The sequence below is a fragment of the Rhinatrema bivittatum genome, chromosome 2, assembly GCF_901001135.1.
Source record: "Rhinatrema bivittatum chromosome 2, aRhiBiv1.1, whole genome shotgun sequence".
Classification (NCBI taxonomy): domain Eukaryota; kingdom Metazoa; phylum Chordata; class Amphibia; order Gymnophiona; family Rhinatrematidae; genus Rhinatrema; species Rhinatrema bivittatum.
In genome coordinates, this window is record NC_042616.1 from 197790482 (window position 1) to 197815964 (window position 25483).

Sequence of the window (25483 nt, forward strand, 5' to 3'; positions counted from 1 at the left end):
GGATCTGCAGCGGCCCTACTATCGGGTTTCCTCCTCTTCTCGGGCTGCCGCGACGTGGGATCCGCAGCGGCCCTGCTATCGGGTTTCCTCCTCTTCTCGGGCCGTCGCGACGTGGGATCCGCAACGGCCCATTAATGCTGCTCTTCTTCTGTACGCAGCAGATGCTCCTCCTCCTTCCTGCCCACGCGGCTCCGGCAACGTTTTTCTTCCAGGGCTGCACAGGCAGGAAGGAGGAGGAGTGAACGTGACCCTTTTCTTCGGGCCGTGGTGATGTAAGCTCCACCACTGCCCGCCGATCTTCCTGCTATAGTTCCCTGCTTCCGCCGGCCCTGTGGACCAGGCGACACACCTCCACACTACAGGCGACACACTAATGTGTCCCGACACACACTTTGGAAAGCTCTGGTCTAAGGTCTGGCAGCTAAGAAATGCAGAGTAATGCATTTAGGATGCAAAAACTCAAGGGACAGGTACAGTATTGGAGGTGATATTCTTCTAAGCACAAAGGAAAAGGGGTAATTGTATTTGATTATCATAAGGTGGCCTGGGGGGTGAGTCGGCACACCTTCATTGAGAGGCTAGAGGGCATCACTACCTGAGCCTGCATCCCTTCTGGGCTGCCTGGTTTGAAAGAACAGATACCTACCCAAAGGCAGATTCCTCTGGGAAGCTGCTCCTCTGTAGGGTTGAAAGTGTCTGAAACCTCTAGGACAACCTCTTGTGCCAAAGGAGCACAGCATCTGCTTATCCTCTGGTAACTGAGGAACCTGAGCCTCACCCCACTTATTGGCCATTTTTTCCAGCTGAGTTCCAAACAAGCGTGATTCATTAAAGGGCATTTTCATAAGATTAGACTTCGAAATTCTATTGGCCGACCAATTCCCGAGCCATAGCCGATGCCTGGCCGCTATTACTAAAGTCACTCCTCTGGCAGAAGTGTAGACTAGGTCGCAGCCTGCATCTGCCAAAAAGGCGGCTGCCAGTTCCATCACTGCCCTGGAATTCACATCAGATTCATCGACTTCCTGAGAGAGAAGTAAACAAGAGTGAGCCACCAAGGAGCAACAAGAAGCAATCTGCAAATTCATTACCATCGCTTCAAAGGCCTGCTTAAGTAAGGCCTCAATTCTTCTATCTTATGCATCCTTCAGTGCCACTCCCTCTTCTATGGGGATAGTAGTCTGCTTGGCATCTTCACACACAAGCACATCCACTTTTGGAAAGCGCAAATGCTCTCTCGCAGCCGGATCTAGGGGGTATAGCCCTTCCAAAGTTTGTCCCTCTTTAAAATGAGCTTCTGAGGCGCCCCAGTCAAGACTAATCAAATTCTTGACTAGCCTCCATAACAGGGAAGAAACATGAGGCTTTAACACAAAGAAATCAAAATGGGATCTTTCTTTGGCTCAGACATGGGATCATGCCACTTCTTCAGGATATTGTGAAGCATATAGCACCTCACGACGATATTTGCAACTTTCTCTGGTGAATACCGTGTAGTGCTCCTCCAGAGTGGTCAAGACAGCAGAATCAACTTTTCAAAACACCAAATGTATGTTTTATGAAGTGATGGCAAGGCAAAAGAATTGCTTTTTTTTTTTTTTTTAAGTATTCGTCAATCATACACAAACTTATCTTCTATATTCCTATTGCTTTATAATGCTAACAATTGCATATGCTCGTTTGCTCTTAAGAATTTGAACCATATGAAGTACCGGTAAATGGATATATGGAGTGTCCAGCATGAGCCACTGAAGCAGATGACATTGAAACATGATACTATGTCTTCCCCCCCCAAAAAAAAATCTAATGGATCAATGATTATATATGACCCAAAACAAGTAAATATATTAATCCTTACTGAAACAGGTATTATGAAGGACCACTTTACTGCATGCACTGTGTAAAGTAATAATTTAAATTTACTTTGAATGCTGATTTTTTCTTATTTGTATTTAGTACATTTAACATTTGACTTTTTTTGGGTAATTTTCCTGTTAAGATATGCCATTTCTCGCCTGTATGGGGGAGGGGGTTGAGAGTGACATAGGAGAAACTGATTTCAACCATTACATTTGGCATACCAGCTATATCAAAAAGAGCACACGTCATCTCCTGCCACTATATGTTGCCATGGGAACTTGATGTACTACCTGACCCATTTTAGCATAGCCCTCAGTACCTTGCTGAAATGCTTTGAAAACTATGGACTAGTCCATATCAACTATTACAGCAACAATATTCTGAAAGAGCTAATGGCAAGAAAATGCAAGGTACCGAGAAGCGTGACCAAGCCTGGAATGCCATGTCCACAATTGGAAAGAAGAATCATCTCTGATTTCTTCACAGAGAAAGAATTGACCTGGAGCTCAATCTATATGTCCAGACCACATCTATCTCCAGTTACCCCAGCAGTGTTGTCCTCAGGCAAATATCTGCTGCCTTCTTGCCCTTCTGTGAACTGCTTGATCCAGGACAGACTGCTCCTCTCGGACCCTTCTTTCTTCTTTGGCAATAAGTGTCTTCTCTTCCCTCGCTCTTATTTGCTCTAAAGCTTCTGCACTCTAATTGTTTGGCACATCCGCAAAATGTATCAAACCATTAAAAAAAAAAAAAAAAAGACCTAATCCATGTTTGCCACAGTACAGCACAGAGATGCATCTATACACATCAACACAATAGATTAAAATGGCCACCAATTTCCTGCATTAAAAAACACGTACTAAAATCTCCCTGTTAATGCGGTTCTCTACATTGCCTTGCACGCACCCACGCTAAGTATACCATGGGTTTCTTAGCATGGAATTTTTCAGTACCAAAACTCATATTACATGCTTGAGTAAGGTTAGCACTAAAAAAACATGTATTAAAACTGGAGTAAATATCTGTGATAGGCTCAATGCAGCTTAATACAACGGCCCATTAGAAATCTGTTGAATCATAATTTGATCAGGGTGCCTAAACTATTGCACACAACTGTAAGCCTTATTAGTAATGACCATGCACAGTGGAAGTTTGATGTATGTTTTCTGAATGATATTCTGGAATAAAAAACAGCAGAGTCAATATTTTGAAGTTTGTTACATATGGAAAACTGAATTTCTTCACAGAATCTTAAGTTTATTTTCATTTTTTTCTCCTGATCTGCAGTCTTGTAGAATATTATTTTCTACTGGTTCATATTATAGGTGCTAAGAATCTGTACTTGGTACATTTCATCTATCCAGGATTCCAATTGCCTTTAAAATTATAATATCGTTGAAACATATACTTGGCCACTTTTTCAGGTCTAAAGTCTGGCTAGTACTTTGTACAAGGTTATTACAATTACCAGATTTCAATGGATTAAAGTGAATAAAGACCAGTCATTTTATCTCCCTCTACATCAAAGTCTGTAGGAGGTCAGGATATGAGCTCAGAAACTCCAGCAAATTACACTCACCAGACCTCATTTCCTCTAGGAATGAAAATATAGCAATCCTTCTTTTCATTGCATCAAATCCTACTTCACTGTACATTCTGTATCGTTAACTGAATAGGATTTACCAGTGTTAATCGAGCATTTGCACTGAGTGGATTCTTACAATTTCTACTGGAGCAATACTTCTAACGAGCTGCTGGAGGAGTGTAGCTTCACAATAGGGAAACTTGCGGATGCACTCTCTAATAAATTTTTCTTGGTATACCGGGAAGCCGTCTGTATCTCTTCCTCTCAATAAGCTGAAAAATAACAGAAGCCAAATATATAAATGGCACACAAGCATTATTCAGACAGCAAAAGGCTTCCTGCTGTTTTGATTATTCCTTCACTGTGCATACTTTGAGCTGCTGTGGCTTTGTAATATCACATTAAGGATAAAAATGCAAGGATATATATAGACACACTACTCATTTTTCATTTTCAAAATGTGCTAAACAGTTGTATTGTTTACTGGTGATTTCATCAATGACATCCTAAATTAATACATATTGTTAATTGTATAAAACAATTTTACTTTGCATTCTTGCTCCTATTTCTTCTTTTTAACTATAAACAGGCATCTGGTATGCACATTCATTCAAGTAAACATCTTATTTCAATGAACTTGTATAGATGCAGGAAGTATATTGACATTATCAAACAAAATAACATTCCTGGCCAGCTGGATTACAAATCTTAAAAAAGAAAATATATTTTATCAAACTAAACGTATTAGTGTATTTCCAAACCCCCAATTGCAACCTGAACATAAGGTAAACCAATTTATGCAATCACAGCAAAATGAAGTCCTGGTGCAGCTCCTCAGAGGGAACGAGGATTTCTGGTCACTGGCAGTTGAGGATCATCAAGACATTTGATGACTGAGAAACTAACGCTACAAATGCATCTGAAATTAAAGCTCTATATATATCTGAAAAACTACGAAATGCAAAATTAGATTAAAAAAGCAAGTTTGCTTACCGTAAACTGTTTTCCATACATAGCAGGATGAAATAGCCAAGACATGTGGGCGGCGCGATCTGGCAGCAGACAGACTCGTCTTTTCTAGCTAGCAGAGCTTTGAGTATGTGTGGGAATTTCTGTTGTCTTGTGAACCTCCTCAGTTAAATATTGACTCTCCAAGGAGAGTGACGGGTATTTAGCATGGCTATGTCTTGCTATCTATGGAAAACACTGTTCATGGTAAGCAAATAAGCTTTTCCATCGATAAGCAGGCTGAATTAGCTATGACGTGGGGAGTTCCAAGCTGAGTTGTAGTGTAGTGTTACACTAGTATGCAACCTGGTCTCCACAGTGGAGATTAGGCTACTGAGAGAACAGATTACGCAAACTGCTTGTCCAAATTTACCGCCAGTTCTTGAGTCTGTCTAGATAGTAGTTGGACATAAGTGTGTACTGATGACTACACAGAGCGGAGCTCCCTCTTCGCGCCGACCCTCCGACCCGGCAGGCCCTCCGATCGGACCCGCCACTCCCCGCGATAGGCGTGAGACCCATCGGGTCAGGAGCACGCCAGGAGCACACCATTGCCTCCGAGAGCCGACGCTACGATCCAGGCCGCACCTCCCTTGACCCGAGGACCGCCCCTTCACTGACCTCATCGAAGCGACCTACCTCAACCCTTCAAATTGGACGTCTTTTCTACCCTCCCGTCCACCTGGGAGACCGCATGGAGGACATCAAACCGTGCCCCTCAGAGTGCTGTCGGCCAATCGGAGGCATGAGGCAGCTGTGACGGCTGTGATCCGCGCCCAGCAAGCCTTTTAAATTCGGGCTCCCTTCAGCGGCGCTGCGTGCACAAAGGAGCACAACCTAAGGGGCCCTGCCCCTTAGTGCGTCCACTTCCGTGTGCCGTCTAAGTCTCTCTCCACCTAGCCCTGGTGGCTTTAAACATCTCCTTCATAGCTCTCTGATTCTGGTGCCCATTCTATAGACAGCAACTACCCAAGCATTGCCCATCGGAGCACAGTGCCTCTATTGCATCACTATATCTCGTGCCATTGTACTCAGCTAACTTTTACACAATACAATGCATACTGTATTTCCTATGATATTCTGCTAAATATTGTAAACTGTATTTCCACTGACATATTTCGCTCAAACAGACCGCACCCCCTTCTTTTCCCTCCCCCCTGCTCCCAAATTTTGCTCTCATCCTTCAGTCCTCTCCCCATTTCCTGGCCTCATCATGATAAACTTCCCTATCCCCCATATTCAGCACCCATCCCACAGACTCCCCCCTTCTCCCTTATACCGACCGGCCAGTTCAACGCAAATCCCTCCTCCCCATCCTTATCTCCCCACTGACGCAGCTACTAGGATTTACAACCATCTCAATTGTTCTGTTCAATGCTCAATCTCTCTCAAAAAAAAAAACAAACCCTATTCTCAACGATCTCCTGCTCGACTGCAAGCCCGATATTTGCGCAGTCACAGAAACCTGGCTCAAGGATTCCGACATCGTCCTACTAAATCAGCTCCCTACGTTCTCTTAGGATATATTCACTATTCCGAGACCCAAAAAAAGAGGTTGAGGCCTCCTCCTAGCAGTCAAAAAGCACCTCAAACTCAGACCACTGAATATTGACACCCCACCCAAATTTGAACTTGGCCTGTTCAAATCCACTGAAATCCAAATCTGCCTTGTCTACACACCACCTGGCCTTCTAGAACACAACCCTTCCCCTCTTATAGAATTCATATCCGAAAACATTAACATTGAAATCCCAGCTATCATACTCTGAGATTTCAATCTTCATGTTGACTCCACCCCACGCTCCTCCTCCTGTGACACCATCCTTAACTCACTCCAGGCCATTGGCTTCAGACAGCTCATCTCTTCCCCCGCTCAAAGCTGGACACACTTTAGACTTTATATTCATTAACTCATTTATTCACTCTCCCAATACCCCTTCATACACCCCTGTACCCTGGTCAGATCACACCCTTATCAATGCCCTTCTATCAATAAACACCCCCACTACAGGCAACCCCTCCCACAGCAACACCTTCGTTTTCAGAAAGTCCTGCCCTTCCGAGGTCCTAATCTCAGTACTCTCCAACTCTCTGTCTAATCTTGACTGCACTTCTCCTGAAGCCGCCCTCAACTCATGGAATAACTTCACCCTTGACATAGCAAACGAACTATGTCCTCTCATTAGCCGAGACCTACACCTTGCACAGAAAAATAGAAAGCCATGGTACACACCAGAATTAAAGAATGAAAAACAACCTCAGACAGAGAGAGAAACTGGTGCAAAAACCCCTCCCTGCACACATACAGACTCGCCACAAAACGAAACACGACTTCTATGCATCCAAAATACATGAATACATGTACAACCCCAAAGCATTCTTCTCTTATGTTTCAGACCTCACTATGTCTTCACCGCCCACCATCTCCGACAATGAAGTCGGAGGTCCCAAAGTTTAAAAAAGTAAAAAAAAAAATTTAAAAAAATAAAAAAAAATTTAAATTTTGCCAGCGTCCTGTTTCCAATCCTGTGGCTGTCAGCGGGCTCGAGAACAGACGCCGGCAAAATTGAGCATCGGCTGTCAAACCCACTGACAGCCGCTGCTTCCGTCAAAAAAGAGGCGCTGGGGACGCGGTAGGAGAGTGACCTGTGAGCTCGCCCGCTCTCCCGCGATTTTATTGTATCGGCCTGTTTGGAAGGGAAGAACAAATAGGTTAGTAATTGTTTGGGCTCACAAGAAAACAGGTCCAAAGCATTTTGACGACACTATGTGGAAAATCTTTTCCATTTAAAAACATAGGGGGTAATTTTCAAAAGGATTTACATGCTTAAAACAGTTTTACACGTGTAAACGGGCTTTTGAAAATTGCTACAATATATGCCATTGAAATGTTAATTTTTACACAAGCAAGTGCACTTTAGCACATAAATGGGCTTTGGAAAATTGCTATAGTAGCATGCTACATTTACACATGCAACTCCTTTGAAAATTACCTCCATAGGCTTTCCTGGTTGATGGTTTTCTATATCTTCACTCTCTCTTGATAAAGGAATCAGCAATTACTGAGCATTCAACATCCAAATTGTCAGATTGAAGGATAGTAAGTTTGGGTGGAATAGTTCTTTGTCCTGAATTAACAAGGCAGGTTCTGTCCCCAGATGGATAGAAGGTCTGCTGGAAAGCTGCAAGAGATGCACAAATCACATTTGCCTAAGCTATGCTGGAGCTATGAGGAACCTGATTCTGTAGCTACTTTCTGTACTAGTCTGGTAATCAGTGGTACTGGTTGAAAAGCATACTTGAGGCCTGTGTTCCATGAGCAGGAAAGCCTCCCAAGCTAAACCAGAGAATTGAGCAAAATTCCAACTTTTTGTTTTGCTCTGATGCCAACAAATTTACCATTGGCAGATCCCATAAGTCAAATAGTGCTTTAGCTGCGGACTACCACAGAGACTTTTCGTGTGGACCTGTTGGGGATCCTTAGAAAATAGGTGTTTGAACAGGAATCAAGATGTCCTACAGAGTCCATGACCCTGTGTCTCTCTGTTTGATGACAAAATAAGGCAAATTGGTTGTTTGAATCAAAATGCTCTTTCCTTGGAGCAGGTGTGTGAAAGTCAAAACATATCTGATTGCTCTCGGCTCTAGCAGATATATCTGAAAGAGACTTTCCTTGAGAGATCAAGTGCCTTGGATTCAAAAAGATCTTGTATGGGCCCCCCAATTTTTTGTGGAGGCATCCATTGCTAAGGTTTCTTGATGGGGAAGAACATGAAGTGGAGTTCCTTTGAAGTATGTGAAGGTTCAACCACCAGCATAATTCCTGTTTTATGTCCCTGAATACTTGCTGCCTTCACAGAACACGTTAGAAGTAAGCAACTTCACTTTCTCTGAAGACAAGCAGGCTTACCAGTCACACAAATGGGACTCCCTAGCTAAATTGTTTTCAACAAATAAGGGAAAAGAACAACAGCAGCCAATAAGCAGGAATATTTTTCATTTTATTAAATTTTTTCACTATGTCAGACAACCTGAAATCAATAAAACGAGACATGAGGGATAGAACTAAGCTCTACTCCTCAAGGAGACCATACAAGATGTGCAATCCAAACAACGTGATGTGAACTTGTAGACTGACAGTCACAGTCTTGCAAATCTTCTCAATGAAGGTAGACAGATGCGCAGCTGCTGCTATGGCTCTTATAGGTCTTGACATAATCTAAGGTCTGAACATAAGGAAAAAATATACAATCTGCTACTTAATTATAAATGGTGTGTTTTGCCACCGTATTTTCAGGCTTAGATCTGCTCCAGGTAGAAGGCAATACTCTCACCTTTTTAGACATGTGGGCCTGAGAAAAAATTGTAGCAGGACAAATAAGGAGTGACTTTTAGGCTATGCGCAGGAGAGTAAATTCTGAAGGTAGTTTTTACCCACAGACTTTACATCAGTTTTCAAAGGGAATGTGTTTCCTTTGCAAAAAGAACCAGAGAATGGTGTGCAGGACACACTTTCCGGCAGAATTTGTGTGAATACGTTTTGAAAGTAAAAAGCATGCACATAAAATCACCAATTCTGCCCGTGGAATGCATCTCCTAATGTATGCATGAGTTTATGCTCACAATCAGGCCAATTCAGTAAATGTCGCGGGAGAACGGGCGAGCGCCCGCTCTCCCAGCTTGCACACAGGTCACTCTCCTGTGCGCATGATTCAGGGGGGAAGAAGATGCAAATTAGGGCCCACGGTAAAAAGAGGCGCTAGGGACACTAGCGCGTCCCTAGCGCCTCCTTTTTGACAGGAGCGGTGGCTGTCAGCGGGTTTGATAGCAGACGCTCAATTTTTCCGGAGTCTGTTCTCGAGCCCGCTGACAGCCACGGGTTTGGAAAATGGACGCCGGCTAGATTGAGCATCTGTCTTCTGACCCGCGGGCCGATTAAAACATTTTTTTTTTACATTTTTTTTAAATTTTGGGGCCGGAGGGTGTACAGAAAAGCAGTTTTTTCTGCTTTTCTGTACACTTCCCTGGTGCCGGCCGAAATTAACACCAGCCTTTGGGTAGGTGCTAATTTCTGAAAGTAAAATGTGCGGCTTGGCTGCACATTTCACTTTCTGAATCGCGCGGGAATAACTAATAGGCCCATCAACATGCATTTGCATGTTGCGGGCGCTTTTAGTTTCGGGGGAGTTGGACGCGTGTTTTCGGCGCGCTATTACCCCTTACTGATTAAGGGGTAAAGCTAGCGCGTTGAAGACGCACGTCGAAACCCGGCCCAAATGAATGCATATAAAACACACACTGGCTGGGCAGTCTTCAAGGGGACATTTATATGGGTATATGGCTTTGAAAATTTCCCGCCCTTCTTCTCTGTGTCCACTTCAACTTTCATAAAACTCGGCTGCCAGTCTCCTCTCTGGTTCCAAATTTTCTGACCATATCACCCCAGTGCTATACAATCTTCATTGTTTACCAATTAACTGGCAAATTCAATACAAACGTCTTACCATTGTACACAATTTAATTCACAATAAAAACTGCTATCATCCACTTTACATCTGTATACACCAGCTTGAGTTTTACGTTCCCAGAACCAAATGCTCTTAGATTCTTTCCCCAAAATCTACTAGACTGGGCAATAACTCGCGAAAGATCCTTTTCCATAGCTGGCCCCATCATTTGGAACTCACTCCCTGCACCAATGCGTCTTATAATGGACTCCAAAGATAAAAAAAAAAGAGGGAGGGTCCTTCTTCCTTATTTGCATATATTGCAATCCTGCCACTTGGAATTCAAATGGTATTAGGCCTGTTACAAATGCTGGTGTGGGCTTGGCCCTCAGAAAGCCATGAGTTAATTAAATTACAATAATAAAAACACAAAATATAAATTATAATACTAAAGCCATAATAAAAAATATTTCAAAACCGCTGAATAGAGCATCCAATAATAAAAAAAAAAACCAAAGTTTTAAAAATATCCCTAATACCTATAAAATATTTTAAAAACAGCAGACACATGAAATACCATCCAGTAATTAAAAAGAATAAAGGATTTTAAAAAAATTCTCTTGCTCTAGGAACTTTTGATTCCAGTCACCCTGAAATTGTTGTGGATTAGTTAGAGGTAGTAACGTGTACAAACTTTCTTCTCTCACTCTCTCTCATATATAGACCCTCTCTAACACACTTGTTCATTCTTATACTCTCTCCTATATGCTCACTCAAACGGTCCCTGACACACACACGCTGACTTACTGACTTGTTCACACACATGCACTCATACATTTTCACTGACTTTCACATATGCTCTCTTTCATACTCATATAACTACTCATACTCTCTCACCCTCGAACATACATTCTCACTCGTTTACTGACACTTACCTGCAGTCATGCTCACATGCATGCTCACAGTTGCACGTACTCACTGACTCATACATTCTCACATGCACTCACTAACTCACATAAGCTCTCATTCTGTCAAACACACACATTCATTGACTCAGGTGCTCTCTCTCACTCTTCTCCCCTCTGAATAAATTAAAAAAAAAAAAAGAGAGAAATTACTACTTACCTGCTTAATTTCCTTTTTTATTTTTATTTTTTTTTAAGACAGTCAGAATTCCAGAACAAGTGGGTTATGCATTCCTACAATAGATGGAGGCGGAGTAAACTAACATAACAGTATATACACCCCTTCAGTTACATAAGCCTGCCAGTATTCTCTTCAAAAGCATTTGTGGACAAACTAGCAAAAAAACTTGATGAAAAGCAGATAACCACTGCAATACTCAGCCAACAGGCAACACTGAGCTCAGACAAGAATGTAACACCACTCGTCTAGGGACTGGAGTAACACTTACTGGTAATCCATGTAACACATAGGCACACAGGAGGATCATTATGTAATCATACCACAGCCAAGGGAGGGAAGCTAGATTCATCTAACTGTCCTAAAGAAAAGGAAATTATTAGGTAAGTAGCAAGTTCTTAGCATCCAGTCAGATAAATCCAGAACAAGTGGGATGTACCCAAGCTACTCCCAAATAGAGTGGGGGGCTGCCCACAGTCCAGTTAAAACCGCACGTGCAAAGGCTGCGTCCTCCCAGGCTTGCACATCCAGACGATAATACCTGGAAAGGTGTGTAAGGAGGACCACATCGTAGTTCAGCAAATGTCAATGGGAGACAACAATCTAACTTCTGCCCATGATACTGCCTGAGCTCCAGTGGAATGGCCCTGAACCTGACTAGGTAACGGCTTCCCAGCATCTACGTATGCGGTCTTGACTACCTCCTAAATCCAGCGAGCTATTGTAGCCCGCAAAACTGGCTCCTTGTCTAGTACTGCCATGGAGAACAAACAGGTTATCAGACCTATGCAAATGCCCAGTGACCTCCAGATACCTGACCATATGCCACTTAACATACAAGGGCCTTAACAGATGAGACTCTTCTACATCTCTCTCCCTGACCAGAGATGGCAGGGAAACAGACTGGTTCAATTGAGACTAATAGACCACTTTCGGTAAAAAGAGAAATGGCTCCTGGCAAGACAAGGCCTGCAGCTCAGAAACTTTACACGCAGAACAATTTGCCACAAGGAACACTGCTGTCAATGTAAAAAACTGCAAGGAGATTACATAGCGGTCGAAACGTAGGGCCTCCCAAAAAATCCAAACTGAGATTCTATAGGGGAACCAGAAAAACAAAGGAGGATGAAGAGGTTCCACTCTTTTCAGAAAACGGACCACATAAGAATGAGCTGACAAAGATCCACCATTGACCAGACCCCTGAAACAGCAGAGAGCAGTTACCTGTACCCTTAAGGAATAAAGGGCCAAGCCTTTATTCAAGCCATCCTGCAAAAATTCCAAAATGAACAGTATCTTGACTGAATAAAGAAGAGTACTGCGATCCTCACACCAGGCCTCATACATTCTCGAAATCCACAGACCAAGGAAGTTGAAAATTTTCTAGCTCTTAGCAAGGCAGAGATCACTGCCGCAGAGAATCCACGTTTCAGCAAGTGAGCCCTGTCAAAGGCCATACCATAACACAAAATCAAGTCAGATCTTTGTGAAGGACAGGCCTCTGCTGCAACAAGTTCCTGTGTGCCGAAGTCGAAGAGGCGAATCCCCCAGGAGTCTCCACAGATCTGCATGCCACAGTCTCCTGGGCCAATCAGGAGCAATCATGAGCACCATCCCTCTGTGGCATTTGATCCTTTGAATCAATCTGCCCAACATGGGCCATAGAGGAAAGGCACATAGCAACTTATCTTCTGGCCACTCCTGCAATACGGCATCGGATCCCCAATGATCTCAGATCTCTTCTGTGGCTGACGAATCGTAAAAAACTTATGCAATGCACAAAGTCGCCAACAGGTCCAGGAACGGGAGACCCCAGTGATCATGAATCAGCTGAAACTCCTCATCTGACAATTCCCACTCTTCTGGGTCCAGAATCTCCCTGCTGAGAAAGTCTGCTAGCTGTGGATGTCGCATCAGCCGACCAATTTCTCAAGCATAACTAATACCCAGCCGCTTCTATGGAAGTCACCCTTCTGGCTGATGTGCAGACCAAATCACAGCCCACCTCCGCCAAGAAGAACATAAGAATAATTGCCATCCTGGGTCAGACCAAGGGTCCATCAAGCCCAGCATCCTGTTTCCGACAGTGGCCAATCCAGGCTACAATTACCTAAACACTAAGTAGATCCCCTTGTGACTGATGCCAGTAATAACAGTGGCTATGCCCTAAGTTAACTTGATTAATAGCAGTTAATGGACTTCTCCTCCAAGAATTTATCCAAACCTTTTTTAAACCCAGCTACACTAACTGCACTAACCATATCTTCTGGCAGCAAATTCCAGAGCTTAACTGTATGTTGAAAGAAAAAGAATTTTCTCTGATTAGTTTTAAATGGGCTACTTGTTAACTTCATGGAGTGTCCCCTGGTCCTATTATACGAAAAAGTAAAACAAGTGATTCACATTTACCAGTTCTAGACCTCTCATGATTTTAAAGACCACTATCCTATCCCCCCTCAGTTGTCTTTTCTCCAAGCTGAACAGCCCTAAGGAATTTAGCCTTTCCTCATGGGGGAGCTGTTCCACCCTCGTTATCATTTTGGTTGCCCTTCTCCACTGCAACTATTTCTTTTTTGAGATGTGGTGACCAGAATTGTACACAGTACTCAAGGTACTGTCTCACCATGGAACGATACAGAGGCATTATGACAATTTCTGTTTTATTCACCAGTCCCTTCCTAATAATTCCTAACATTGTTTGTTTTTTTTTTGACTGCCGCAGCACACTCAGCTGAAGATTTCAATGTATAATACACTATGATGCCTAGAACTTTTTCCTGGGTCATAGCTCCTAATATGGAACCTAACACTGTAACTACACATGGGTTATTTTTCCCTATATGCATCACCTTGCACTTGGCCACATTAAATTACATCTGCCATTTGAAGGCCCAATCTTCCAGTCTCGTAAGGTCCTCCTGCAATTTATCACAATCCGCTTGTGATCTAACTACTCTAAATAATTTTGTATCATCTGCAAATTTGATTACCTCACTTGTATTCCTTTCTAGATCATTTATAAATAAATTGAAAAGCACTGGGCCAAGTACAGATCCCTAAGACACTCCACTGTTTACCCTTTTCCACTGAGAAAATTGAGCATTTAATCCTACTCTGTTTCCTGTCTTTTAACCAGTTTGTAATCCATGAAAGGACATCGCCTCTATCCCATGAGGCATCAGCTGTTCCCACAACTGCCCTGTAGTTTTACCCCAAGTCATCAACCTCCTGGAAGAGAAGCAAACAAGAGCAAGCCACTGAAGAACAACAAGAAGCAATCCTGCAAGGTAATTGCCACTGCTTCAAATGCTCGCTTAAGAATAGTCTCAATCTTTTTAGCATGAGCATCCTTCAAGGCTGCTTCTCCTTCCACGAAAATAGTGATCTGCTTGGAGATTGCACACACAAGTGCATTTCCACCTTGTGAAAAACATAAGCGCTTTCTTATCACTGGATCCAGAGGGTACAGGCCTTCCAAAATTCAACCCCCTTTGAAAATAGCGTCTGGGGTGCCCCACTCAAGATCAATTAATTCTTGAATGGCCTATATTCAGGGGGGAAAAGCAAGAAGCTTAATGCAAGGAAACCAAAATGGGATTTCTCTTTGGCTCAGAAACTAATATGCCCCAGAAACTCCAAGCAATTTTCAAGGTCCAGAAAATCAGAGCTGGCAGTTCATCTCTGTGAAAGAACCGCAACATAGTTTCATACAGTTCTAATCCAGGGGATTTTCACCATCCTCAAGAGGCAGGATCGGCATCATCCCTGCCGTCTGGATCTCCATTCAGAGGCCCCACTGCCACCCCAGGAGCACTCCGGCGCCCAACAAAAATCCAGGCAAGAATTTCCCCCTGCACCTCTGCTCTAGGAGCATGGGACAGGGCAGAGGACTGCGCCTGAAAAAGACTAACACCCCTGGAAAAATTCTACCCATTAAAACGTAGAAACATCTAGATCGGGAGGGACCTGAGATGTACTCACTGAGCTACCTTCCCCCGATGATGAACAAGTTAGGAAAGTTCCAAAATCAGGCGCCCCACCTGAATTCTCTTTACCTAGAGCCACCTCCAGCAGGGAAGAACCAGGCTTAGTGAAATCAGAGGAAGCCAATTCACCCAGCAGCACTCCTGGCTAAGATGCCCATATATAACAAGCAGTGCAAAGAGAAAGACGCTTAGGCTTCTTAGGCACAGGCACCATAATGGTAGACAATGCGCTGAGCAGCAGCCAGAGACCTGTCTCTAGCTGTTTTTATTTTTTTAGATAGGCACTCAACTAAGCACCTAGAAGTTATGCGTCCACTTAGGTGCACACACAAAGATGCTTACCTAGGCAGTCAAAAATTAAGTGCACGAAAAACTTAAGTGCACAGAACCATTTGTGTGCATAGGTAAGCACACCACCATTACGTACTGCTTAACGTGGGCACACAGACTACAAGGCCCCAACTGTGCGCCCAAAAACTGGACACACAGCCTGGACGCACAGTGAGACACACATGCCGGACCAACAATCCTGTAGAGGGTAGCCTTAGAAAGCATGCGAAAAGCCGTTGCGGCCTACCACATGGCATGCAGTGAACAGCCTCAGAATGGGGCCTAGCCTAAGGAGACTGCTCAACCCACCAGGCTGCCCACGTCCCTCGACCTCCCATGGAGCGGAACGAACATTGGACCAGCATGCTGAGCACGGAGACGAGGGGAGGAGGAAACCCTGTACAACCAAAACACACTCCTGACAAGTCTTTTTTTTTTTTTTTTTTTTAAACTTACCGGAGAGCTCAGCAGGCAAAACCAGCTACTGGACCAAAGCACACATCTGAGGGACCACGGAAATCACCTCAGGAATTTTCAACTGGGGGAGGGACCATTTGGTATCACTGCAGGAGAACAAGGCAAATTTTATCCTTAATTCTCCTTTATTTTAAAATGAAGCAATCCCCAGAGATGCAAATCCACCATCTGCTGGAGACTGAGAATACTGACAGGTTGTTGTAACTGCAGAGGTGTATATATAGTGACGTCAATTTATTCTATCTACATCTGCTGGTAGGAATGCATAACCCATGTGTTCTGGATTCATCTGACTGGATGCTAAGAAATTAATTTTTACATACATTGATGGAGGGACCCAGGCAGGTCACTAAGAATGGGGTCTGGATGGGCTGCCTGGTTTCCTCTCGGTCTGGGAAGGGGCGAGGTGGAAGGACCTAATACTAGGTTTGTTTTTCAGTTATTTTATGTCACGGCCCAGCGGCTGAGAGCAGGGATGGAGTTGAGCTGGCGCTGAGGGGCCTGCTCGCTGCCTCCCACTGGTTGCCGGCAGAATCATGTGAGAGGAGGAGGCAGGAATGCGGCGATGGTGGGGGAAAGGTGCCTGAGCAGTGGCAACAGGCGCATGAAGCTGCTGCTGCTGTTAATGTTGTCATCACTGCTGTGCTGGTGTAAAAAAAAAACAAAAAACAAAAACACAAAAACCAAAAAACCCACACACAAAACAGAAGGCAGAGTGAGTGCACAGCCTCTGGGGAGTCTCCTACTCTGTTATGAAAGATTCTGCGGGACCTGGTGTTTGGTTGTAGCGGTTCAACAGGCACAGGACAGGAACGACCAACATAAACCCCATGATCCTCCTGCTTGGCTTACCGGGGCAAGCCTGAAGCCCCGATAGAGCGGCCGCGCAGGGGTGGATTTGCCTTTCTTCCTGCCTGCAGGAAGTGAGGACCCTGCAGGCTTGTCAGCAGAACTGCACATTCATGGGCCTGAAGGCAGGGTGAGGCAAACGTGGATGGAGAGTTTTGAAGGGCAGTTTTTACCGCCTCACCCCTGGTAGTTCAGCACTTTGTACCCTGCAGAGCCAAAGGAAGAGTAACAGGCAGTTGCTCTAACATGCTCGGCTGCCCAAGTCTCCTCTCACACACTTTGTTCTGCAGCTGCACCAGAAGGAACAGGCACCTGTTTGGATCACCACTGCCAAGCTTGCTCTGACTGGCCAGTATTTGGACAAGCCTTTTTGGACCGGATAAAACAGTATCTGGTTACCCTTCTAACTAGACACTGTATAAAGGGCTGGAAAACCGGGCTGTCCTGTCCAAAACTGGTCATTTGGTCACCCTATGTAGAAGTAAAGCTTTAAACATTATTGGACACCTGCAACTTAGTCTCACACATGAGCATGTTGTAAAAATGTAGTATTGTATGTTATGAACACCATGCATCTCCATGAAAGAGAATCCAATATGCATACCTTTTGAGCAATCCATCAAGTTTATCTTCCCTTTCTTTCAAGAAGTTAATGCACTTCTGGAAGATGCAGCTCATGTAGTGCATTTTCATAGCAAGAACCTCATTCATGTCCTTCTGCTTCATGCACTTTTCACATATCAGGTCCAGAACTCTGCAGCATTTTCTGAGCGATTCTACCTCTGCCAGCAGAGGATTCTCCTGCACCAGTAAAACGATCTAAAGAAACAAATAAGCAACTAAGACCAGAAAGTAAAAGGATAAATGAAAGTTAAACAAATCTTCCAGAACTTAAGTTGATAGCAATCCCCTCTGAGAATATCAGGGCTAAAAGCAGATGCTAAGGCAATAAACAAAACAAAAAGACAAAAAAACCCCCAAAACTATATTAATAGCAGTTCCAAAAAGTGAAATGTATTCTTCCTTCACATATCAATCGACCATAAAAGCAAGTTTGCTTACCGTAAACGGTGTTTCCGTAGATAGCAGGATGAATTAGCCATGCTATCTGGGAGTCCCAAGCTCCCGGGTTGTGTCCATTATGGCTTATAGTCCAGGACACCACCCTTTAAGAAGAGTAGGCAGTCTTATTGATTGAGGGTTGACAAAACTGCTGAACCCAGTGCTGCATCTGAAGACACTTGTTTTGATACAGTAGTGAGATGTGAATGTATGAAGAGAAGACCAAGTCGCTGCTTTGCAAATGCCCAGTAGCGGAACTTTTCTTAAAAATGGGCAGGTGGTTCAATATTTACCGTTCAACCTCCATGCCGTCAGGTGGAGGGAGTGATGCATTGGACGAAGGAGGGAGCCCCCTTCTTGTGTTAACGGTCATGGATGGTTCTCTAGCGGAATTGGTGGGCATATGGAGAGTCGCATGAGATACGCATACCATGGTTGTCTCGGCCATGCTGGAGCTAGGAGGATCATGTCTGCTATGTCTCAAATGCATTTCTGAATAGTCCTTGATATTAGTGGAATGGGAGGGTAAGCGTACAGCAAGCCCCCTAAACATGGAATGAGGAAGGCATCTGGAGCGTGACTAAGTTTGCTCGGGTAAATGGAGCAAAATTTTTGCATCTGATGGTTGTCCTCTGTGAAAAAGAGATCGATTGTCGGTTAGCCCCAGCATTGAAAAATGGTGGTGGCTATGTCCCAATTCAAAGTCCATTTGTGTGGATGAAAAATTCTGCTCAAGTGATCCACCATGACATTGTCCAGACCTGGCAGGTAAGTGGCTTGAAGTGACACAGTTTGTGATTGCCCAAAACAGTATCTGAAGTGCTTCCCGACAGAGTATCCATGAACCTGACCCTCCTTCCTTGTTTATGTAGAACATGGCAACTTGGTTGTCTGTGTACACCATGAGATTCCTGCCCTGAACTTGAGGAGAGAAGGTTTGTAATGCTTTCCAGATGTAGCGAAGTTCTAGATATGGTGTGTGCACTCTTGAGGAGACCAGAGATCTTGAATTTTAGATTGGAGAGATGGGCTCCCCAATCTTTCCTGGAGGCATCAGTCATGAGTGTGAGCTGATGTGGAGTCAACCGAAAAGGAGCTCCTGAGGATAGGTTGGTGGGGGATATCCACCATCGAATGTCCGTGCGTATTTGTTTGGTTAGTCATATCCTGGTAGAGAGGGGATGCAGGAACTGTGACCATTGAGTTTTGAGGCCCCACTGTAAACGGCACATGTGTAGTCTTGTGTAGGGAATCACATGGATGGCTGCCGCCATATGACCCAGCAGTTGCAGGACTTGACGTGCCGATGCATGGGATTGATTGTATGGACAGTTGTTTTCCCAGGACAGCAGGATGTTAGTCTTCACAGATGGGTGACATCATCAGTTGGAGCCCGGCACAGAAACCTTTTGTCAAAGTTTCAAGAACTTTGACTGGCACACTGAGCATGCCACTATCCACATGTCCATGTAGGGTCCCCCATCAGTCTCGTAACATAGAATTCACGAGCAAAAAAAATAAAACAAAACACAGGAGAACCCAATGCTGCGGGGTGGTGAGCGGGTTTCCCCGAGGACTAACATCCTACTGTTCTAGGAGAACAACCGATAGAGGTAAGCAACTGCACTTTCTCCTAGGACAATCAGGATGGTAGTCCTCAAAGATGGGTGAATACCAAACTACAGGTTTCTCCTGGCAACAACCATGTCCAACAAGCACCAAACCAGGTGCCAACGGGCACAATAACAACTGTGGTGCTGTTGGCTAGAGAGGGAGATAGCCTGATCTCCACCAATGGGTCTTAGGTAGGGAGAGTTAAGGTTTAAGCCTAGAAGAGGTTGTGAAGGACGGATTGGCTGAAGCTACTGTCATGTCAACCATCCTTGTCCAGGCAGTAGTGGGCAGCCAATGTGTATAGGAAGCTCCACATCACCACCCTGCATATTTCGGCGATTGAAACCGCCTGTAAGTGAGCCACAAACACCACCATAACCCTCACAGAGTGAGCTTTGACTCTGCCTCCCACTTGAAGGCCCGATTACATGTAGCACAAAGAAATGGAGTCTGCTAGCCAATTTGACAGAGTGTTTTCCTACTGCAACTCCCAATCTATTTTTTATCAAAAGAGATGAAAATCTGAGTGAATTGCCTGTGGGCCACTATGCGTTCTAAGTAGAAAGCTAGGGCCCTCTTGCAATTCAACATATGTGAATAGGGCCTCAGAAAAAAGATGGGCAAAACAATGGACTGATTGATGTGAAAGTCAGTCACTACCTTAGGCAGCAACTTGGGATGCGTACACAGGACCACACGATCATGAAAGAATTTTGTGTAGGGTGGGTATGTAACCAAGGTCTGAAGCTCACTAACCCTACAAAGCTGAAGTGATTGCCACCCAGAATAGGACCTTCCAGATGAGGAACTTCAGATCATAGGAGCACATAGGCTCAAAAGGAGGGAGCATGAGCCACACTAATACAATGTTGAGGTCCCAGGACACAACAGGAGGCCAAAGGGGGAGCTTTAGTTGAAGCAGACCCCGCATAATGCGACCTACTATGGGCTGAACAGAGAGGGGCTTGCCAGCAATACCTCGATGGTAAGCACTGATGGACCCTGACCGAGGTGGTTTTAAGCCCGGCCTCGGAGAGGTGCCACAAGTAGTCTAAGAACCTCAAAATGGGGGCAAGGGAATAGATTCAAGCCATGCCCCTCGCACCAGATAGAAAACCACCTCCACTTCAATTGGTAAGACTTCCTGGTGGAAGGCTTCCTGGAAGTTACCAGCACCTGAGACGCGTAGTCAGACAGCACTCAACATCCAGGCCGTCAAGGCTAATGCTCGGAGGTTTGGATGGCACAGTGCGCCCTGAACCTGTGTTACCAGATCAGGCACAGTCCCAAGACTGATGGGATCTCTGATAGACAGGTCTCGAAGGAGAGAGAACCAGACTCGTCTGGGCTAGTACAGGGCCACAAGAATCATGGTCCCCCGGTCCTGCTGGAGCTTCAAGATAGTCCTCAGGATTAGCGGAAGAGGAGGATACACACATACAGGGGCCTGTGCCCCAATGAAGAGCAAAGGCATTGGAGAATGGACGTCAATCTGTCACGAACAGAGAGCAAAAGTTGCTCATCTTGCAATTGCACGGTGAGGCAAAGAGATCCACATCCGGAGTCCCCCACAAGTGTAAAATCCGGGCTGCCACTGCCGGACTCAGTGACCACGCGTGTGGCTAAAAAGAACGGCTCAGGCAGTCCGCCAGCACGTTCAGTGTCCCAGCCAGATATGTTGCTTGCGGAGACATGTCTTGCAACAGAGCCCAAGACCAGATCTGCACTGCCTCTTGACAGTTTTTTGATATATCACATTGCTACCTGATTGTCTGTCCGAATCAGGACTGCCTTGTGGGACAAGCGATCTCGAAAAGCCCAAAGAGCGTAACTAATTGCCCAATGCTCCAGGACGTTTATCTGGCACAGAAACCGCAATTAATGTTTTGATTCAGATTTCCAATCCAGCAAATAGATTCGTTTACATTCAAGTCTCAAATTTATCTGGAGGTCTTAAATTTATCAAGTTCTGTATAGCAACAACATAGCTAGTACCTTTAATTAATTTATTTTTCTTAAGAACTTTTGGTGAAATGCTAGCAAAACAGTTTAACATCCCACTACTGCATCAACGAGATGAATGTTTCTTTCTTTCTTTCCCACCACCACCTTTCACTGTTACTGAATTTGTAACGTGCCCTGGGTAGATTTTTTCGGTCTTCGTTATCCCTGGATGAATAATGTATGCTCCCTGTAATTGTTCGTTACAGCACACAGAGAGGGCCATTTTTTTTATATTGCTTATTAAGTTACATCAGTTTTCAAAGGGAATGTATACGTTTGCTTTGAAAATTATACCCTCCCGTCTCAAAGTACCCACCGCACGTAAATTTGTGTAAACTTAGGCATATGCTTTATAAAATCAAAACGTATACTCAAATAAAAACTCTACTACAATCCCCACCTCAGGAATGCCTCCGACGTACATGTGTGCGTACATTTACTTGCACATTCGACAAACAATTTTATAAAACTGCATTTTTGCGCACATGTTTTATGCACAGAAATATGCTGAAATTTATTCCCCCAATGTGTAAATGCTACACACTTATTAATGCTGTAGCTAGTTAAGTATGATTTGGCTACTTTTGAAAATGTACATACTTACAACTGCTTCCCAGCATGGTGCACCACTGAATAAAAATATCATTTTATACTTTGAGTTTAGCCATGTTTCTAAGTCACTGTTCCAAGATACTAAGATTTTGCCTCCTATTTGCAACTTGTGGATTTTCTGACTACTGATTAACAGGAGAGAGGGTACAGGTGGCCCCAGAATGTCACATTTTCTCATTTTAAGAACCCACGGATATCCAATACTTTAGGGACTGAGTCTCTTCTTCCTCTTTCATATGGAAAGCAGGGAGGGGAGGAGAGTGAAGGGTTAACATACAGATTATGCATCAGCCTGACCAGTAAAGACCACAAGGGTGCATCAGTGCAGTACAGTATGCTCATTATTCTTGAGTACTAGAATATCAAACATTTAATATGAAAACATTTATTTAAAATTAATTGTATAAACAAATTGCAGGCTATTTCCAAACTGAATACTCTGACCAGTCAATTTATTAAAAAAAACAAAACTATATATATTTTTTTTTTACCTTGACAGGATGTAAATTTGTAGTAGTTATTATTTTATGCAGAGGCCCAGCCAGTTTTATTGGCAGCTTTGGTTCTTTATCCAGTCCTTGAAGTTTAGTGTAATAGTCCAGTCTTTCACGAGGAAAGAAATTGTTGATAACTGTAACACAATCATGCTGGCCTAAAATAGAAAAACATTTGTGTGAAGCACAAAGAATTCCTGTGACCATCTGGCATTCTTTGGGACAGATATCTATGTCTGAAAACTGGACATGCAATCATGAAAAAAAACCCCAAATTTCCATTAATATTCAAATTATACTTTTTTTTTTTTTACTGGATATTAAAGCCTCAGAATATTCTTATGGTTAGATTTATCAGTAACAAAATACAATAAGAATTTTTTGACAAGGCCCAAGTGAGGAAAGTAGTAGTTACAAAGCTGGTCAAGCGGAAAGACCAGAGGTTCATGAAGCTCAAACCTTCCTTTAGTACTAGAAAAAAAAAAACTTCATGAGATTTTCCTTTTGGAAGGAAAATTTTTATGCCCAATATTTTTTTTTTTATGACATCAAGGGGAATATCCAGTATTTTCCAAAAGTGGCACTATTACTACTTTGCTACACTTTAAAGGTATGCTAATAGTGATAAATAGGAGATGTACGGGAAGCATGGTAGGTTACAAATCAGTTGCACCTGGATTTCCAGAAACTTACTAGGCTAGTGCCTAGGGCAGAAGTAGCCAACTCCAGTCCTCAAGAGCCACAAACAGGCCTGATTTTCAGGATAATCATAATGATGCATAAAAGATTTTCATGCACTACCTCCATTGTATGCAAATCTATCTCATGGATATTTATCCTGAAAACCAGGTCTATTTGTGGCTCTTGAGGACTGAAGGTGGCCTAAAGTGTCAGTTTCTAGAAGCAGCAAAGTTCCAAGCAGGGTTATAAGAGGAGAATGCAGGTTGGGGTGAGCGCCCCCAGGTCTTGTACGTTGGAGACCATACACAGCCATACATCAATAACTTCATATAATTCTCCCAACACCTGTCCCCCATCGTGATCCTCTCCTGCTTGGAAGAGTTAGATAGCAGCCCATTTTACCTGTGTCTGCTATTTTCCTACTCTGCTACCTGCAGTCTGAAGTGTGCAAGGTCCTCTGGCCCTACAAGGTTCAAACTTCAAATCGAAGCCAGCAGAGAAGGCAAAAGATGCAGGTAAGAAGCACTGCTCAGATTCCTCCCGCTGCTGGGAGACGACTGGGCGGGCAATGGGTTGAAGAGAAATGATGACTTGTGTCAGTGGGGAGGCAAGAAAGATGACTGAATGCAGTATTCTGAATCCCTGCATACGCCGATTCATCACAGGCCCCACACCACCCAGGGTAACAAAATGTTGTACAGACTCAGGGTGCGGCACTCTGTCACTTGCCCTATTAAGCAATACAGTTATATGTCCCATTGAAGGAAGCAGAGATTTGTCACTCTGGAGGTCCACACAAAGCCAGCAAAAAGGCTATGATAAGAACTGGGCTGCTCAGATGCTATCATGGGCTTCTGTCCTGTCATGTCCAGCAGCAGTGAAAGCTCTTAGTAGCAGGAAAAATCTGAATCCACTTTTTTCAGAGTTAATCGTGTTAACACCCACAAAGTTAAAAAATAAATAAATAAGAGAGACTGACCTTAATGACAAGGTTAGTGTACAGAGCTGTTAAAACTGAAGCCTGCAAATCAGTAAACGTCTGTTAATCTGTTATTTACTTATGTTGCATAACCTATATACATTGACACTAATATATGAATAAATGTTTTCATTTAAACACTGCTTTACTAATTCTAAGAATTAAAGGAAAATTATCAGGTAAGAACTAATTTTCGTTCCTGTATTGACTGCTGGGCTTTGCCTCCCTTCCAGCAGATGGAGACAGAGAAAAACTTGTAAAAGCACCCCCTCTTAACCTGATGTGCTGCCTGCATCTCCTCAGTATAATCACTATCAAAGCAGATAACATGTAGGAAAGTGACAAAAAATTGCATATCAAGAAAAAAAACCAAAGAATTGTCAAACTGAACACACAGAATAACCCTGTAGCCTTCTTTTGGTTTCTTCAGCAAAGTGGACTCTCACTAGAAACCTCACAAGGGAGGGCATCTGGACTGATCCGTAGTACTACAGGAACGAAAATTCAGGTAAGAACTAATTTTCCTTTCCCTGTACATACCTGGATCAGTCCAGACTGCTGGGATGTACCAAAGCTTCCCTATACTGGGTGGGACGTAGAGAGCCCCGCCTGAAGAACAATACTGCCGAAACTACCACCATCCCCTGGAGTCTGAACGTCTAAACGGTAGGGACGAGCAAAAGTATGCAATGTTTTCCAGGTTGCCGCCCTGCAAATCTCTTACAGCGACACCAACTGACATTCAGCCCAAGAAGCCCGAGAGAATAGCGAATGAGCTTTCAATCCCTCAGGAATAGGCCGGCCCCAACACAAGCTGACAAGATAGCTGCTTTTAACCATTGGGCTATAGTCCCTGTTGACCTTTCCGAGCTCCATTCCACAATACAAACAAATGATCTGAAACCCGGAAAGTATTTGTGACCTCCAAATAGTGCAGGAGAGCCCTCCTGACATCCAAACGCTTCAATTCCTTAGCATGTGGTGTCTCCAAATCAATGTGAGAAAAAGCAGGAAGTTCCACAAACTGATTCAAATGGAACGACGAGACCACCTTTGGCAAGAAAGAGAGAACAGTTATAAGAGACACCCCCCCCTTCCCCGAGTCCAAAATACGTAAAAAGGGTTCCCTACAAGAAAGGGCTTGAAGTTCCAATACCCTGCAAGCCGAGCAAATGGCCGCCAAAAACACAGTCTTAAGAGTGAGGTCCTTTAAGGTAGTCCGTTAAAGAAGCATCACACAAGGCCTTAAGCACCAAATTCAGGTTCCAAGACAGACAAATCGGAGGATTCAAATGCTTTGCTCCACGTAAAAAACGGATGACATCCGGATGGGACACAAGAGAGCTACCATC

General features: G+C 43.8%; 1 protein-coding gene across 4 annotated transcripts in view; it reads right to left on the minus strand.

The window, feature by feature from the left end:
* ANKMY2 (ankyrin repeat and MYND domain containing 2) overlaps window positions 1-25483 on the minus strand; it is a 102539-nt gene that overhangs the window by 52266 nt on the left and 24790 nt on the right. For all 4 annotated transcript variants that reach the window (XM_029589022.1, XM_029589020.1, XM_029589019.1 and 1 more), the window contains exons 5-7: window positions 22469-22629; window positions 17290-17504; window positions 3582-3717 (exon numbers count right to left, since the gene is read on the minus strand). In XM_029589022.1, the coding sequence (XP_029444882.1) occupies window positions 3582-3717; window positions 17290-17504; window positions 22469-22629 (512 nt within the window). The remainder of the gene's footprint in view (window positions 1-3581; window positions 3718-17289; window positions 17505-22468; window positions 22630-25483) is intronic.